General features: G+C 44.3%; 2 protein-coding genes across 2 annotated transcripts; one reads left to right on the plus strand and one right to left on the minus strand.

Annotated features, from left to right (window-relative positions):
• Nucleotides 1-255: 255 nt before the first annotated feature.
• Nucleotides 256-4,845, minus strand: LOC115685862 (protein SCARECROW-like). Its single transcript, XM_030610999.2, has 3 exons — nucleotides 2,343-4,845; nucleotides 1,802-2,220; nucleotides 256-1,110 (listed from the first exon to the last, which is right to left on the minus strand). Exons 1-3 carry the CDS (start codon nucleotides 3,939-3,941, stop codon nucleotides 639-641), a joined length of 2,490 nt encoding a protein of 829 aa, XP_030466859.2. The 5' UTR covers nucleotides 3,942-4,845; the 3' UTR covers nucleotides 256-638.
• Nucleotides 4,846-13,394: 8,549 nt separating this feature from the next.
• On the plus strand, nucleotides 13,395-17,906 carry LOC115685874 (bifunctional protein FolD 1, mitochondrial-like). Its single transcript, XM_030611012.2, has 5 exons — nucleotides 13,395-13,896; nucleotides 15,661-15,977; nucleotides 16,886-17,122; nucleotides 17,217-17,384; nucleotides 17,549-17,906. The coding sequence occupies exons 1-5, from the start codon at nucleotides 13,689-13,691 to the stop codon at nucleotides 17,717-17,719; spliced, it is 1,101 nt and encodes a 366-aa protein (XP_030466872.2). The 5' UTR covers nucleotides 13,395-13,688; the 3' UTR covers nucleotides 17,720-17,906.
• Nucleotides 17,907-17,934: the final 28 nt, after the last annotated feature.

Consider the following 17,934-nt stretch of genomic DNA (forward strand, 5'->3'; position numbering starts at 1 on the left):
TGTCCATATGATAAACTTTTGTTTAAATTAAAAGCTCATCAAGTTCATTGAAGTAACTCGGGGGTTAAATCATGAGATAAAAAGACAAATTTACATATGCAAGACAAATTGACATGATATCTCCATTTTCAGAAGATAAATGGGCATTTTTCTGGAAATCGAAAACTATCAAAGTATCAAGTCAAGCTAAAAAAAGTTTGAAATGTAGATAACCAAGTTGATTTTCCTCTCTCCTTGAGTGCTTGGGATCACCTCTTTTTCTCATAAATAAAACTTCAAAAGAAATGTCCGGTCACAAAACTCTTTGACAATGTCCTAAAGTTTAACAATGGACTATTATCTCAGTTTTCTCACTAGACAAGAAATTTAAGGCGATGGAGACAGAAAATGTAACAAGCATGTAGAAAATCTTTATAAGGCCAAAAGGAGAGGACTCGTATTGGTGCAACCCATTTTCCTAGCACATGATATCACCCGGCTCACCTAAATCACATTCTCAACCATAGTCCCAGCAACTAGAAAATCCTCACTAAACCCATGATAGTTCAGTTTCCCACATCACCACCAGAAGAAAGTCCTCGTAATCATGGTCGACATCCATGCCGCCGACGTGGTTTGCCCCGAGCGAAGTCTCTGGCCTAGTGAGAGAAATGGCGAATGAGCCCGGCCGAGGCTGCATGCAGATTCAGCGGGCTCCATGCGGACGCGGTGAGCAAGCACAGGTCCTTCCACCCGAGCCTGAGAGCCCCGTTGTCCTCCACCAGCGTGTACCCATCGCAGGAGAACATCCCGAGGAGCAGCGTGGCCTGCGTCGCGGCGTTCCCGGCGAGGGAGACACCCCTGAACCCGGCTTGCTGCAGCTTCTCCCTCCAGCTGGTGAACTTGGCCTCCCCGCTCCTCGACAGTCCGCCGAACGCGAGCACGTTCCGGATCTCTCTGGAGAGCAGCTGCTGCTCGACCACGTTCCTCTCCTCGCTCTCCTCCCCATAGCTCGCCCCCAGCGAGTCGAACAGCGCCGAGTAGTAGTGGATCGCCTCCACGAAGCGACCGAGGAACGACCCCGCGTGGCTCAGGTCCTGCTCCACCACCGTGACCACCTTCGGGGCCAATCTAGATTACAGGAAAAGACTAAATGGTCATGTTACAACCCAAATAATGTGGAGCATTGAACCTCAAATGCACCCGCTTCTAACCATCATTATTTGAGAATAGTGTTCCCAGGGAGATGTAAAGATCAGACAATCAAATGTGGAGGACAACTTTACAGCTCCTTCAATGGAGAAAAACGGGGACCAAGTGGGCAATGATTTTCGCTCCTCCCATGGAAGCGACTTGGACGTGCCTAATGGGAACAAAAAGGAACTTCCTTTTGTGTGGAAAAAGATGGTGCAGCTATCTAAGTTGGGTTCTCTTTTGCTATTGCTTTCCTTTCACTGAATCAAGAAAAGGTGCAATCTTTCATCGCCCAGCCATCCTTTATTTCTTTAGAAACAAAGGGAAAAAACAACTGGGTAATCAAAATCACACGTCCACTTCTATCTGAAATGATGACCAACCAAAACCCAAAATGTGAACAGTCAAAAGGCAAAACCACACACTTCACAGCACACATGAAATGGCGATGGCATCGTTACTCCCGCGACTAGATAGCAGAAAAGAGAAGCTACCCTACTTGCTAGACCTCTTCAACTACATCTCGGGAAGATAAAAATTTGAACTTGGAACGCCAAAAGCAAAGAACGAGCAAAAATCGGTATTGGGATTGTGAAAAGATCGTTCACACTTCTTTTCTTTCCTTTACCTCTGCAAAAGCCAAAGCGTGTTGGCATCAGAACCCGTGACGTCGTAGAGCGAGTGCTGCAACATGTGAACCGCCACGGCCTCCCTCTTGCTCACGTTCAGCCTCTCCGGGTCCAAGTTCCCGACCTTCTCCGCCACCGGGATGAACTCGAACGGCAATCCCAGCTTGTCGGCGAAGTCGGCCAGCCGCTTCCCCGTGGCCTCCAGGGCCTCCACGGAGGTGCCCAGCCCCGTGAGCCGGACGTGCGGCGGGCCGCCGGGCCGCGACGCGAGTATGTGGAACAGCCCCGGCCACTGCAGGCCCTGCATGATGTCGAGGTCGATGATGTGGACCCTCTCCTCGCGCTCGAACGCCTCCTGGATCGCCTGGTTCGCCGTGAAGTGGGAGAACTTGACGAACGGGCTGATCCCATTGAAGACCTGAGAGCAGCAGCAGCAACAAGCACGAGAACACGATGAGAACACGACCGGCCGAACCTTACCCAACACGGACACGACGATCTCGGATAGGATAACGCGACATGAATTGACAAAAACCCTACCTGGAAGGCGGAGGAGATCTTGTGGCTGTGCGGCACGGAGGGCAGCGTTGTGTAGATCCCCAGGCAGGAGTTCACGAGCCGGGCCGAGATCGCCTCCGAGAAGTAGGCCGCGACGCGCTGCGCCGAGGTGCCGTACGGCGTTGAGAGCTCGGAGATCTCCAGCAGCATCCGGTTGGCCTCCTCGAGGTTGTCCGCGGACACGGCCTCCGCGCACTGGAGGAGCAGGGTCAGCAGGTGCAGGCCTTCCTCGTCCTTCTTCTGGTTCCGCATCTCCTCCTTCCTCTCCCTCGCCAGGGCCAGGGCCGTGGCGGCGGAGGCGGCCGTGGCCGTCGGAGTCGGCGCCGTCTCCCCGGAGGTGGACGATTTCTCGTTCTCCGCCTCGCTGCGCTGCTGCTGCTGCTGCTGCTGAGGTGGCGGTTGTTGCAGCGGCTCCGGCGGCTGAAGCTGCGGCGGATTATTAGGCGGCGGCTGCTGCTGCTGCTGCACCTGGTTCAACGTCAGAACCGGAGCCCCCGCCGACGAAGCGCTCGCCTCGTGCTCCTGCAAGCGGCGGCTGCTCTCTTGGCCGACGGCCGCCGGCAGCGATGCGAGGCCATAGTTCAAGTACTGACTCTGATGGATCATCGAATCGGGGAGAGAGAAATGCTGGTTATTATACTGCCTCTGTAACTGCAAATCCACCGTCGGAACCGGCTCCTTCATGAGCGAGCGTAGCCGGTACTCGAGAACGGCGGCGAGGTTAGGGTTGCAAGGGTAGATGATCTCCCTCACGTTATGGATGAGCTGAGGGATCGACACGGACGTGGAGTTCTGGATGAGATCCTTGATGATACCGTCGACCCACGCCATCGCTGAGCTGTCCTCCATGGGAATGCCCCCGGCGCCGACGCTAGGGTTTATCGCCGTCGGAGGAGGCGGCGCGAAACCGGCGGCGGAGCGGGGTTTCTCCGGCGGGAACAGCGGGAGGCCGGAGAAGACGCAGAGCGCGGGGGTTTGGAGCTGGGGCTGGGGCTGAGACGGGAGGAGGGGCGGGAGGGCGGCCTCGGCAGCGTAAGGCGAGGTGGTGGTCGTCGTCGTCCTCGTCGCGATGCTGGTGCATGGAGTGGGGGATAAAAACCCTGGCCCGACTGACGTCACGGTCAAGTTCGTGGAAGAAGGTAGCATGGTCATAGTGGAGTGGTTGGGGATGATAATATCTCTCGAGGGCACGAAGCAGTGCGCGTCCGATAGAGGGTTGCTCATCAGCGAAGCGTTGGCGACGGCGGCGGCGGCGGCGGCCGAGGCGGAGGCGGTGTTTCGCCGGGAGAGCCTGAGGTAATCGGCGGCGGCGGGGGGCGCCTGCACCTCGAGCTCCGAAGCCATCCTCTTCCTCACCATCCTGTTACCGCTCTCCAGGAGGCGGCGCTGCTCTTCGTGCGTCGGTTGCTGCTGCTGCTGGTGACGGCGGTGGTGGTGGTGGTGGAGGGTGCCGAGGAGGTGGTCGCCGGCGCCGCCGACGTTGGAGGAGCTCATGAAGCTCGGGCTCTCGCGGCGGCCGCTGCTGTCGTCGTTGTTGCTGCCGCCATTGTCGCCACCGCTCAGCAAAGCGCAAGCAGCCATGAGCACCAATTCTTCATAACAGGGAGAGAAACGAAGGGGCGAGGGCGGCCAAATGAGGGGGGGGGAACAGAGGGGAGGAGGGCTCGTGGCGGGTGTAAATATATTGGGGAGAGGAGAGGCGAAGACCAAGGAATGCACGCCAAGTGCTCGACGAAAAGGTAAAAACCAAATACTTAAAACACAGCGTTGGGATTCTACTACCCTCTTTTCTCCCTCCCTCTCGCTCGATCTCTCGATTTCGCAAGAGACCCAACACGGCCTTCAAGGACCCTTTTTGTTGCGGGGGGATTTGATTAGGGGGGGAGGATTAAGATAACGAGGAAGCAGGTCGAAGCTATGGCTTTTGGATGGTTCCGACCACGCAGAGACCGAGGAAAAAAGAAAGGAAAGAAAAGGGGAAGGAGGAGGGGGAGAGGGGAGAGAGAGAGCAGGTGGTGGTTGAGGGTGGCCGTGGCGGGTAGCGCGGCGTCGCCACTCGGGTGGAGGAAACTGGGGCGTGGGAGGAGAGGAGGGTGGTGTGGTGTGGTGTGGTGGTGGTGGCAGATTTCAGACAGCTCGGCCAAATCAAATGTATTTATCAAATGGACATGGGACTATGGGAGCAACAAGCGCGAACACGTTCATGTATGAAAGACAGGGAGAAGAGAGAGAGAGAGAGAGAGAGAGAGGTGGTGGTGGTGGTGGTGGGCTGGCAATGGCGAGTGGAGATGTGTGCCGGGAGGGGGGTGGGAATGGTGGGAATTGATGGTTGGGCTTTGCGATTCGTCGTCGAGCGCTTGACTTGTACGCAGAGTTTCAGCAGCAATGGCCATCGAGCCATCCTCGAGTGGCACTCCCGGGCTCCTTTTTCACATTTCCATCGAGCATGCAGATTGTTGCGAATCGCAAGTGACAAAAACAAAGCCCTCCCCCCACCTCCCTAATCTTTGTTCAGTTTCGATCAATCCCGTATTTCGATTTAATTAAGGGTGCCAAATTAATTAGCTTTCGTTAAGATTAGTGAGCGTATCGTGCGCCTCGTATGCTCTTTGATGCCGCGCGAGCAGTATTGAATCATGCGTCGCGAAAGGAAAGAACCCGCGTTGGGCATTGCTGAGATTTGCTTTTCTGTGACTCGGTTTTATGGAGGGGCGCGAGAAAAATTGCGAGTGGTCTTGCGCATTAGTCGAGTGGAGTCCATGTCATCGGTCTCTAAATCAATTTGTTTCAATCATTCCTAGCGGATAGGGTCGTTTTGAAAGAAAACCCAATGTTTGGATATTTGGCTTAAGCTTCCTCGATCCATCGAAAGAATCAAAATCCATGGGCGAAGGGAGTATGGCATATGGTATATTAATAAATGAAAATCGATTAATTTTCTTTTAGCATTTCAAAGAAGTAATTAGGGAGTGTGCAAAAGAACCGAGAACCGGCCCGAACTACTCGAAATCAGGCTGAACTGGCGTTTACCTTGGATAGAGATAGGTGTACGTTATTCTTTTTTTTTTTTTTAAATACATTTATCGCTACCAACTTGATGAAGTTCCGACTGATGGTGTAAAATGGTTTTCGAAGTTTAATGAGATTTTCCGTTTTCATCAAGGATGTCGTTCAAGAATTGAAGTCACGCAAGTTGGATACGCATCCTTTTCCTGCATTGAATTTTCTTTTTATAACAAGAATTATCCAAAGTTTGAGTTTCTTTCGAAAAAATCTATATGGCTCCTGAGATAGGCATAGAATTGATTATCAAGGACCCATTACTCGACATCGTAACCAAAAGTTGCAATTATCGAAATTCATGTCCTGATTTACTCGAAAACTTCCCACAATAATCTCTAATTGATAATAGATTTAATCAGAATTGAACAAATCATAGCTTAACTACATTCAAAGGCAAAGAGAAGATGTCGCAATTATTCTAGTTATTATTGCACGTATCGAACCCTTTTTGAAGCTATCATTACTCGAGAAAGTCCATCGAAGGTCAACTATGATATCATAGGGATAGAAAAGTTTGGGAATGGTACTTCATCTCTCTCTTTTTTTCTAAAAGTACGATACTTTCTCCCCAATCTAATTATCTTCCTTCAATTTCATGCATCAAATACTAATTATAATTAATCGAATTATAGCAAATTTTTCTATTTTATAATGTGTAACGTTGCACGAATAATTACGTCTCCTCGAGTGGCACAGTGCTTAAATTACGTTGCATTACCTTCGTACCATTAATCTAAATTTACACGCATTTTGACTTAAACGGCCGAAACCTTTTCTAGATCTAGGCCTAAGGGTGGGGCACATTTCCACACATGAGAAAAGGCCAATAATTAAATAATTTTTTCTTAATTTATAGAATAAACTACATGCAAAAAAGAGGAACGTACTTCATGCTTATGGTTCCGAGACCAAACAGCGCTCACGATGCGTTGTTTCAGCTTGCATCGATAGTCGCGAGGAACTTCGACATTCCTACAACGTAGCCCTAATTTATTCATTAAAGACAAATTGTGACATTTTTGGCCAATGATCACGGGCATTACGTGGGTGATTAACGTTATTCGCTAATTAATCCTGGACGAGGTTAGAAAAAAGTCGTGCGTGCAGGCCATGACAGCTTCAACGATGTCGAAAGTCTCCGGGTCTTGTTGTTTGGGGAGGGGGGACTTGGGAGTTCATCTCGAGATTGATAGCGAGACGTGTGAATTCAGAATGCTCGGGCATGATTTTTTGTTGGATTAATCAAATTTCGCGATAGAGAGTTTTGTCGATTCATCGCCGGTTGTACTAAGTTTGGACTGAATGCGACATTTCTTTTGGTTTTAACCCGTTGGCAGATCGTGGTAACCCTTTTGTCATGTTTATGTTTTTCCATGCGAATTAAAAGAAAAATCCCAAGTTTTGATGACCATTGGTGTAGCTTTTCGTCTAACAACATAGTTTCCAATGATGATGATAATGATCCCATATTTGGCAAGGATGATTCCCGCCCGTTAACTTATATGGACTAGGCATTAGCTGCAATGAGACATCTAAAACACTATTCAATAAAATTAGAATCCATGTGAGCTCCACAAATTGAACAGTCTTGTACACTTACTCCCAGTCCATCTAAGTATTTGAAGTCTCCGTTCTAGAGAGGCTCGCTCTAAGCTAACATGGCCAAATTGCACTTTGATTTTTTTCACTATAAATGACAATTTAGATAATCTCCCAGAGGATTTCTTTTTTTCTTTTTGTAACAAGAGAATATGTATCTAAACATGGTAATGCCCACATCAGTCGCTTGTGGGGAGAACGAAAGGGTGGAAACTCTATCCAAAAATGGACGTGGGTCAAAATCCAAGCAATAAATGAATTTTTTGACTTAGGAGAAAAGAGGGGGTTATAGTTCATCATAAATGAGAATTTCCTTTTTGACTTTTCAAATTTTCATCCACCTCAAAGGCTCGAAAAAGATGCCCTTTCTCCTTCAAGTCCTTCCCTAGAGAAAGAGCAGAATCGAATAGACACCAAAGGGGAAAGAGCTCAGGCAGGCAATGTCCAGAACCAAAAGCAGCCTCCCCATTACACGACCGAATGCAAAAACGCTGCGCACCACCCAACACAGCACGTTCGAGCTGCGAACTAGAGGACACCAACGAGGAACAAAAACGCAGAAATTGGTCAAGGAGGAGGAGGAGGAGCTTGTAAAAATGGGAAATTAAAGTTGAATTCGATCAAATTAAAAAATACCCAGAAAAATAAAAATAAAAAGGAGAGGAACCCTCAATTCCCCACGAGAATGCAACCTAGCGTTTTGACATTTTGCATCCAACCGCATCATCATGACCAACTTTTTCCCACCCCATGTTTTTTAAAATAATTTATTTATTTTCTTACCTTTTCGATAGGGGCAAGCTTTCTAGGCTTCTAGCGCCTTGTTTGACTCCGTGGACAATAATCAATGGCTTCTTTTTACCCCCCCTCCCGCCCTGCCCTGCAGTTTGCAGTCTTGCCGAGATCGGACAAGATACAGAACCCAAAAAGCCAAGCGCGCCCCACGAGGCACCAAAAACAAATGAAATGTCAGCAAAAAGATTTTGAAAAATTTTCGTTGCGACAGTACACGAGGAATTATAGGGGCTTCGAGCAGTTCAATGACAATGTGGGGCTCTGTAATTTTTTCTTCTCCTTCTTCTTTTTCAAATCTATACCATTAAATATTACAATATCTGAAATGGTACATTCGTGCTGCGTTAATCTTGAATTAGATTTCGCCTTACAAAGAATTTCAAACCGATACAAGCCATTTCATCCCATAAAAAATCTTAAATTAGTACCCTCAATCTGAATATTTCCAAACTGCTGACGGAATTAGATTTGGGTGGCGGGCAAGAGATTGGAATTTTTCCGGGTCAAAGATTTTACCTTGCAATGTGTTACGAGATGGAAATTTAGCCGGGAGATAAATGTGTCGTGCCGTGCCGCGCACCGATTGGGCGGTTTTGTTTAGGCGAAATTGATTTGGAGTGAATAATTTGGGGGTGGGAAACAATAATTTGGGGGAAAAGGGGGGGGCGGGGGGGAAACTTGTACTTGGCCGGAAACACGTGAGGGGCACGAAGCCCGAAGCTAAGAAACGAGATGGTGCGTAGCGTTTGGACCGGCATGAGTTGCTTTCGAATCGGTCGGGTGCTCGTTACAGATTGACATTACTTTTCAATGCTCTTCCGGTCAGGAGGGAGGGGGGGCTCGGTCCCTCTTTTCTTGTCTCCATCTTCACGTTTCCAATCCTTCTCTTCTTTCTTTCTTTTTTTTTTTTATAAGAAAAAGCCACAAAAGAAAACCGAAATTATACTCACCGCGACACATTTACTTACTGTGTCCACCGTGACACATTTACCCTAAACTTTTTCTCGTGACATAAATACCTAAATTTGTATTTACGTGATATATTTACCCTCCGTTAAAGTTCTGTTGGTTGATTTTTTCAGCTAAAACATCGTCGCATGTGGGGGGCCATATCAACACCGTTTGCTTTCTGGCGTCCATGTTGGCAGATTTTTAACGGTTCTCATGGGCAGAACTTTGACGGAAGATATATGTGTTGCACAAGTACAAGTTTGAGAATTTTTTATGTCACGAAAAAAAGTTTATTGTAAATATCTCGTGGGCATAGTTTAGGGTTTTTTTTGTGGCTTTTGCCCCCTTTTTTTTGTCATTTTAAGATTCCATTCATTGAATGGCCCGGCGAAGGAATGCTATGGTCATGTTTTTTTCGTTTTAATTATTTTTGGAATTTTTTATATGCGAATCCGTCAATCATTCTTTTTATTACCTTTTGCATTAAATGATTATAGAGGAAAATTTATCGATCGTTATAATTCTTATGGTTAATACAAGTAAAAACTTGGGGCATTTAATGAATTTAATTTTTCTTATTGTAAATGAAATTCTAATGTAGTAATTAATTTTTAATATGTCTGAACGAGATTGAAACTTCATAAAATAACATTAAGAGACTTCATTAACCCAATATATTCTCACAATTCATCGGTATTCATTTTTCCGGTCACACACACGAAAATACTTTTCATTAAACTTTTTATAATATGTAGTGTCGGTGTGCTTTTCCACATGGAACGATAACAATATTAAGCTGAGTATGTTGAGAATTTCCCCCTCCTTTTGAAATTTCTACGGCCTAATACCCTAAAAAATCCCCAAACTTTAACTCTAGTCCCGATTATATCCTAAACTTTTTTCGTCTCGTAAAAAACTCTCTACTTTTGGTCCGGTACCAATTCTACTATAAATTTTTTTATCTCATAAAAAATCACCAATTTTAAGTCTAATCTCAATTCTACCCTAAACTTTTTTTTTGTTTCGTGAAAAAACATTAATCCCATATTTGCCATCATTAATCCTCGGTCCAAAATTGTCCTTAATGATATGACATTTCCATGGCATTGCTCTATTTTCCCAAATTTCATGTCTAAGAAAACACCTTTTGGAGATGAATTTCTATGTTGACCTAAATGACATCTTATTGGATATGAAATTTGAGTAAAAACTAGAACAATTAGAATTTGTTTTCTTTATTTACTCTTGCTCTAAAGATAATCTTTCTTCCATCTCACTTGGGGATCTTCGATTTTGCGCTCACTCTTCAATCTCTCGTGCCGGTCGGAGAATTGGTGCTTAAGACACTCAGCTCGGGACGCTCAAACATCTCGCTCAAGAGTTTTTCATCTCTCAATTGTCCAGAGAAATTTTGGACGGAGGGTTAACGGCGGCAAATTTGAGACTCAAGTTAACTTTGGTAGTTTTTACGAGACAAAAAAAAGTTTAGGGTAGAATTGAGACTGGACCTAAAGTTTGAGGTTTTTAATGAAACAAAAAAATTTTAAAGGTAGAATTGATATTGGATCTAAAATTTAAGATTTTTTAGGGTATTAGGCCAAATTTCTAACTTCGTCAAATTTTTTATTTGTCAATTTTGTTTTGTTTTGTTTTGTTTTTTTCTTATCATGACAATTTAGTTCTGATTTTTTGTATAAAGTTGAATACCCGAAACCTAAAAATACATGAATATTAACATGCCAAGTTGTTTAAAATTCTTTTGTAATCTTAGAAAACCTAAGTCTTTTCTCGTATGAAAAAGTTAAGGACAAGGGGAGGTTACCCAATGCCAAGGTCAAGGCATACCATAGACTTAGAAGGTCTATAGTGGATTTACAAATCGCCTACTAAAAGAGATTGCTGGCAGTGAGATTCAAATCTGGGTATGGTGTGCGGTGAATTCGAACCTTACTAACTGAGCCAGCTCACTTTGGCCTTAAGATTTTTTATTTATGTGTCAAAAATTTTGAAGGAAACATAAATTATATCTTCCTACATCAGTGCATAAAGAAAATGTTGCTTAAAAATTAAAAGTCAAATTCCAATGGCAAGATTTTTTCCCGTTAGGATTAACCATAATTAGTGGAAACGAGAGCTGTCTTGTCTCCATCCAATAAAGCAACTTTCCCAAGAAGGTGACATCGGTGGCTGGTTTTGTTCCCATCTCTCTCGACATGACTTCACTTCAAATCCCACTTGGTTCAAAACTTTTCTCGAACAACATAAGTGCATGAACATTTATGGTGGTAACAACACCACATGCGTCTGTGGAGGGGGGAAAAAGAGGAAATCTATCCTCGTTCATGCAAAGAGGTTCTACACATGCAATGTCGTTTTACATTTTTTTTTATTCAGTTCGGTCCCTGATGTTTCACGAATCCACTTAACCAATGTAAACACAAAGGCTACGATTTGTTGCGATCGAAATAACTTTAGAGTAAAAGAATTTCCGGATTTTTCAGAGTTTGGGGCATGAAAAGTAGACGGGTCAAAAAAAAATATTTGGGTTAATACCATAAAAAACCACAAATTGGTACACCTGCAATAATTTTATTCCAAATGAATTTTTTGACTACAAAAAACCCCAAACTGGTACACCCGTGATAAATTTACCAAAAATTAATATTTTGACCACTAAAAATCCCAAACTGGTATATTTATGACAAATTTACCCTCCGTTAGTTTTCGTTAAATTGAATTAATACAAAAAAAATCACAAACTGTTACACCTGTGACAAACAAAGGGTAAAACAGAAAACTAGCACATCAGTCAACTGCCGTGTGTCATTTAATAAAGCAATTTGACAGTAAAATTTAACGAAAACAAACTGAGGGTAAATTTATTACACGTGTACCAATTTAGGGTTTTTCGTGGTATTAACTCAAAATATTTTAATCAACAAAAAAGAGTCCTTTCAAGATGGGGTTATGTCTTTTCCTATTATTAGCGTCCCTCTCCCCTACATTTTGCCTTGTGCAAGGGCATTGCGGTTTACAAAAGCCTATTTGGAGTAACTTGAATTTTGTTCCCACAAATGTGCCTCTTTCAATTCCATGTAATCTATAGCTGAATTGATCCCTTTGAGAAATGCTCAAGGATTTGCCTATGGCATATTGGCAATTTTCTCTCGCAATAGACGCGAGTCTATCGAACCGGACATCTTCCAAAGCAACCGTGGCCACTGATGTGAGCGCAATTTTGGCCCGCAAATTTCGCAATTAGACCCAAAAACTCTGGGACAAATCATCATTGGCAAATGATACGATATCGATCGGAAACCCCGGGCGCTCATCCCTAATAATGCACGGCCCTTTTCTTTAGCACGATCCATGTGGGAAAATCATTCTTATTCGGGTGTCCTCACTTAGATGGGAGAAAAAGCAAGGGGACATTGCAGGAACAAATTTCTTGACCTATAGCAAAGAGCAAGCATTCACCTTTTCCCTGTGGAAAACATTATTTTGGATGCCACTGTTGGGTTACAAGGAGAAAAGCTTTGAATGATGGGTATGGTTATATGACTGGTTCTTGTCCTTTTCCTATCAATTACATATTATCGTTTGCGAGTGATTATCTTCTCCCCCAAACCCCCTTCAAAAATTGCCCGAGCTTCCTGTTTCATTTCATGCCTTTTTCCATGTGGCTTTGCCTCCTTGATCCGAGTGTTTCCAATCACTGTAGCTTGTGGAACATTGCAGGGCCAATTGGGTCATACCCATGTCCTTGACTGGTTGCCTTCTTCCATGAGGAACATGAGCAAGGAACAGTGATCACCACCACCACCACCACCACCACCAAAATCTGATGTTTCAACATCACTCGGATTCTAGTGAGTGATGGGGGAATCAAAAGTTTGTGGATTTCTATCATTAATTGTCTTCAAGGTTTGAGGTGACATTGATGTTGCTTCAGCTGTTTGTTGTGACTTTAGTGGGATTAATTGGTGTCTAGGGAGGGAAAAAGGGCCTTGCGGGGGCAGATCTTTTTTAGGCTGAGAAAGCACGATTTGACTTGTAGATTTGTTAGGGAAAATGGTCCATTTTAGGGAAAGTAGACGGTATAAAGTATGATGTACATACTTTGTTAGAAGTCGGAAATCTAACGTCACGGCGACCGAGTCGGTTTAGGATGATAAGCGGGTGTCTCGAAAAACAGTCTAAAAAAAGGATCGGGGCCGGGAAAAAACGGGACTCACAACAGGCGAGAACTAATCAAAGATCGATAAATCCTATGTAAGAGGAAAAAGTACACAATTGAGATCAAGCAGATAGCATTTGATCCACTAATCCCTAGCAATTATTTTTCACAAAAGCCTAGCCACCGACACCATGCCATATGATGCTTAATGATCACAAAATTCGGGTCGGGTCCGGTCGGGTTCCTACCCGCGGATCTCCCCCGCTTTAAGGCAAGTCGGGTCGCAGAGCAGGTGGAGAAATGAACTCGGTGTAGAATTCAATGGGCTCTTCTCAGCCCACTCCATCGTTCGGCCCATCACGGGCCCAACCCAGGAAGGCCCACGAAGGAAAATCCAAGGCCCAAGTTCGGCCGAACCAGAAACCTCCGCCATCAACCTCCGAAAACTAGCTGGGCAGCGTTGCCGAATTGCAGAAGCAAGCAGAGCTTCTTCCGCCACGACCCGAGACCGCGAGATGATCGTGGAGTCGCGGACGGCGTTGCTGCTGCTGCTTCGGCCATCTCGCCAAGCTCAGCTCGTGTCATGAACCGGTGCGGCGGCGGCGGCCTTGTTGCGGAGAACCCGGGCGGTGCTCGGGACGCGGCGGGAAGGAGGAGGCGGTAAGGAGAGGAGGAGGAGGAGGAGGAGGAGGAGGAGGGCTGGAAGGCTGAGATCTTCGGAAGGCGCAAGAGGGTATAAGAAAATGGTGGTGCTGATGAGGTTTTTGGCTCAGAGGTTGAGAAAGTCAATCGGGTCTACAGTATCCACACGCCCACGAGCAGTGCATTCTGCTGTGGAGGGTAAGCATAGCTCCCAGATTATCATGTCGCCGCCGCTCGTTTCGCTTGATCTCCCGGATGTATGGGCTCCCAATTTTAGCCATTTGGGTCCGCCGTTCAACCACCATCACCGTAAGCAGCTTTCCATGTATGTTCTGTGTTGGTTCCGTGTGAGTGAGTTGATAGGTCTCTGCGGATCTTTTGATGTAATTTGTTCTTCTCATGCCTTTTGTAACAAGTGTAACTACCGTACTACTTTCCCATATCCTGCTGGCTCTCCTGTTTGCAGCCCTTCAAATTCTTTTTCACCGCTCTGTTTTGTTTCCCTGGAAACCAATGTACCATCTCTTTTCGCGTCGGTTCTTTGGGTACTAAGTGGCTTTTTGGATTTTAACAATGAGGCTTGCATTTACGTGGTGTTCATATTCGTGGTTAGATTGCACCCCATTATGCAGTCTGCCGGCCCATTACACTTCTTGTTTCCATGCGGATACTCTGTCTAATTAATATGAGGAGGGTTAAATTTGAGGGTTAATTGAAGATGAATCAAATGCACCCCGCCTTGTTTAGTTCGTAGGTATAAGTGTTGTTTTGGCTTGACTGAAGTTTTGAATTGTTCTAGCTAAATGGTAAACTACCAACTTTCTAGTTTCAAGTACCATTGTCTTTGGCTACATCGATATTACATAATAGATTTGTTCAAACAATGAAAGCAATACACAATCATATGACTGATCCTCAATGTAATAGATGGCAAAACGCGACTTTTCACTAGTAGAGAATTCTTTCACATATTTATTGATAAGCAATAGGTGCAAAACCTGATTCACTATAGTGATGACTTGAGTGTCACATGAACTTTACTAGGATATTACTCATACATTCCCTCAGCTAGGCCTTTACACTAGTTGAAAAGTTTAGTTAGATTTCTGATTCATTGTGTAGATTTAAATCCCTTTCTGTCAGAACATCAACCTTTTGGACACTCAGATTTTAACTTTATATTTGATTCCTTTCTAGCATACTTTTTCGTTAAGATTCTTTTTGTGTCTTGAAGAATATGTCGTAGTGTTAGGCTGTCAGCCATCAGTTGGTAGATAGTAAATAATGTAGTCGCGTCTTCTCTAAACTATATGCAGAGCATCTTATATGCTCTTGTAAGAAGTCCATTGAGTAAAGATGTAATCAGCTTTGTTTTCCTCTCTTACTCTCTGGTGATCCTAAAACATACACCGAATTGAAATCCTTTTCTATGTCAAGAGATGGTCCCCTTGGAAAAACTGCTCTTTATCAGCTTGCTAGGAATATGGTTTTCCTTGAAAAGCGGAGAAGTAATCCCTACATATAGCTTCGAACCTGAATTATTATCAAAGTCAGCACGAGTTTTATCATTGATGAAAAGGAGTAGTGACTGTAATGTGCAGCATCCATCTTCATGTGTTCTTCCTTAAAGAAAAATAATCGAAATGAATGAACAATTTTTGTATGGGTACAATCATCTATGTTTCGGTATTTGCGGTGAATTGTGAAAGTTTCTTGAGTTCTTACGACAGTAATATCTTGTTTGCAGCTAAATAAAACCACGGTCCAATATTTGTTGTTCAACTGTGTTCCTGAGCTTGTTTTAGCATGTTCGTTTTTTATTTACTCACTTCCAGAAATATGTGCGAGAAATTGCGCACGAATCTTTTTGTCATTTGTCTTGTGATGGTTTGATCAATGAGGTAAGTTTTGGTGACCAGGAAAGATTAGGAAAGAAAGAAATAAAGATTGTTGTGTTCAACCTTACTTTATGAATCGAATGGCCGAGATAGTTTAAGAACTGATTTGTCTCATTTCTTGAAATTGATTTCTACTCTAAGAACCAGCTTTGAATATATTGGGTATTCATCACAGCCAATGGACAGACAGCTGCAGTGATCGATGGGAAGTTGATTGCTGAGGGAATCAGGTCAAGAATAGCGAGTGAAGTTAGAAGGATGAAGGACTCTATTGATAGGATCCCAGGCTTGGCTGTAATTATGGTGGGACAGAGAAGGGATTCTGAAACTTATGTCAGAAACAAGATGAAAGCTTGTGAAGAAGCTGGAATCAAGTCTGTACTGGCGGAGCTACCTAATGATTGTTCAGAAGATGATGTTCTCGAGGCTTTATTAAGTTTTGAAAATGATCCGTCAATTCATGGTATTCTTGTGCAGCTGCCTCTACCAAATGTAACTACTCAAAGCTGCTCTCTGTACGTATCTCTTTTTTTCTTTTTCATGTGAGAGGGAGGGGGGCGGGAGAGAACAGTGTGCAGATCCTTGTACCTGGGATTATGTGTACATGACCTCCTGAACTTTGATCTATCCCCTTTAGTCCCTATGTTATTCACTTTGGTGAAAATAGTTCTTCTATTCTGTTGTGTTTCTGACGCAATCCTCCCACATTAATTATTGAAATTAGGGCACAGAGGGACACGTAAAAATGCAGGAAGCCTTAACGCATTCACCCTGTTTTATACAATTATGATAGCACACAAATTGGCCATCTCTCGTGACCAAAAAATATACCGGCCCTCACTTCTCTCTATATGGTCCTTAAATTCCTTAGTCCCTTGCTTTGTTCCAAATACCTATCATGTTGTAGTCCATTCTTGAGGTATGGCTGTAGGGTCAGATGCCTTATTTTAAAGAAATTCTTCTGAAACCAGATCTGTTACTTGGCAATACGCATGCTTGACAAAAGTTAAGCAAGCAAATGCAGTGTCTTTCCTTATACTATGGACAAATGTACATCGCTTTTAAATTTTGCTCTTACCACATCAGGAAATGCTCCATAGAGCATCATCTGAAACTGAAAGATTCTATTAGATGTCTGTCCTTGCATTCATAGGTTTTTCTTTGTACCATACAAGTCCATTTTGGACACGATTCTTGAGTGAATGCTCTTGTTCAGTAAGGTTTTACAGAGAAAATATAATGGTGATTTGCCTCATCCTATCAACTCTGCTATGAACACGATGGTAAAGTATTATGACTGACTTGTGGAATTGCCTCTTTATTTGGTACCTAAATCTTGAGTATGTACAGTGTTCTGTAAAGTGTTAGCTCGCTGATGCAGTATATATTCCCTATGGCAGCATTTGAATGAGGAGAGAATTTTGAATGTTCTGAGCTTAGAAAAAGATGTCGATGGCTTCCACCCAATTAATATGGGTAATCTTGCGATGAGAGGCAGGGAGCCTCTGTTCATCCCCTGCACTCCAAAAGGTTGCATCGAGTTATTGATAAGATCGGGTATCGAGATCATGGGGAGAAAAGCCGTGGTTATTGGGAGAAGCAACATTGTAGGGTTGCCCACTTTCTTGCTGTTGCAGGTATTAAGATGTTATTTTTCAGAAAAAGGTGGATCATGTATGTTTTTTTCTTCGGCCAGATCAAAGATGTTTACTTACTAGCATTATTGGGCAGAGGCACCATGCGACCGTGAGTGTTGTGCATGCTTTCACGAAGAACCCTGAAGAGATCACGCGGGAAGCTGACATCGTGGTCACGGCTGCCGGAGTACCAAATTTGGTCCGTGGCAATTGGCTTAAACCAGGAGCTGTCATTATTGATGTCGGAACTCATCCAATTGAGGTGAGAATTCTGGCATATGGTGCAGTGTATAGCATGACATCATAATGATGGTCAGCAGATGTCCTTGACGTGCATGCACTTGTTGCAGTTGATGCGTAAGGCGCTCTTTTCCTTTTGCTATATTTATGACAAATCTGTAAGATCATTATGGACCATGTTGACAGGATCCAAACCACGAGCATGGATACCGTCTTCTGGGAGATGTTTGCTATGAGGAAGCCGTGCAGGTGGCGAGTGCTTTAACCCCCGTACCTGGAGGAGTAGGTCCCATGACAATTGCCATGCTTCTGTCCAATACTCTTGATGCCGCTAAGCGGGCACATGATTTTTCTTGACTTATGGGTAACACGGAAAAGCTTTTGTATTTCTTGCCTGGAATGTTTCGGTAGCTTTCCCATGGTGGGTAGCTTTTTTGTGAGGTCATAATGCACAGTAGCTGTACATGTTTAAGGTTAGGCATCTCTTGAAGTTGTCATCTTTAGAGGAAGGAGTAAAGAATAGATTATGTAGGTTTTTATCCAACCATGTCAATATTGTCGACCTGCATTCC

The sequence above is a fragment of the Syzygium oleosum genome, unplaced genomic scaffold (genome assembly GCF_021117445.2).
Source record: "Syzygium oleosum isolate NSW1041296 unplaced genomic scaffold, Sole_v2.1 Sole_v2.10, whole genome shotgun sequence".
Lineage (NCBI taxonomy): Eukaryota > Viridiplantae > Streptophyta > Magnoliopsida > Myrtales > Myrtaceae > Syzygium > Syzygium oleosum.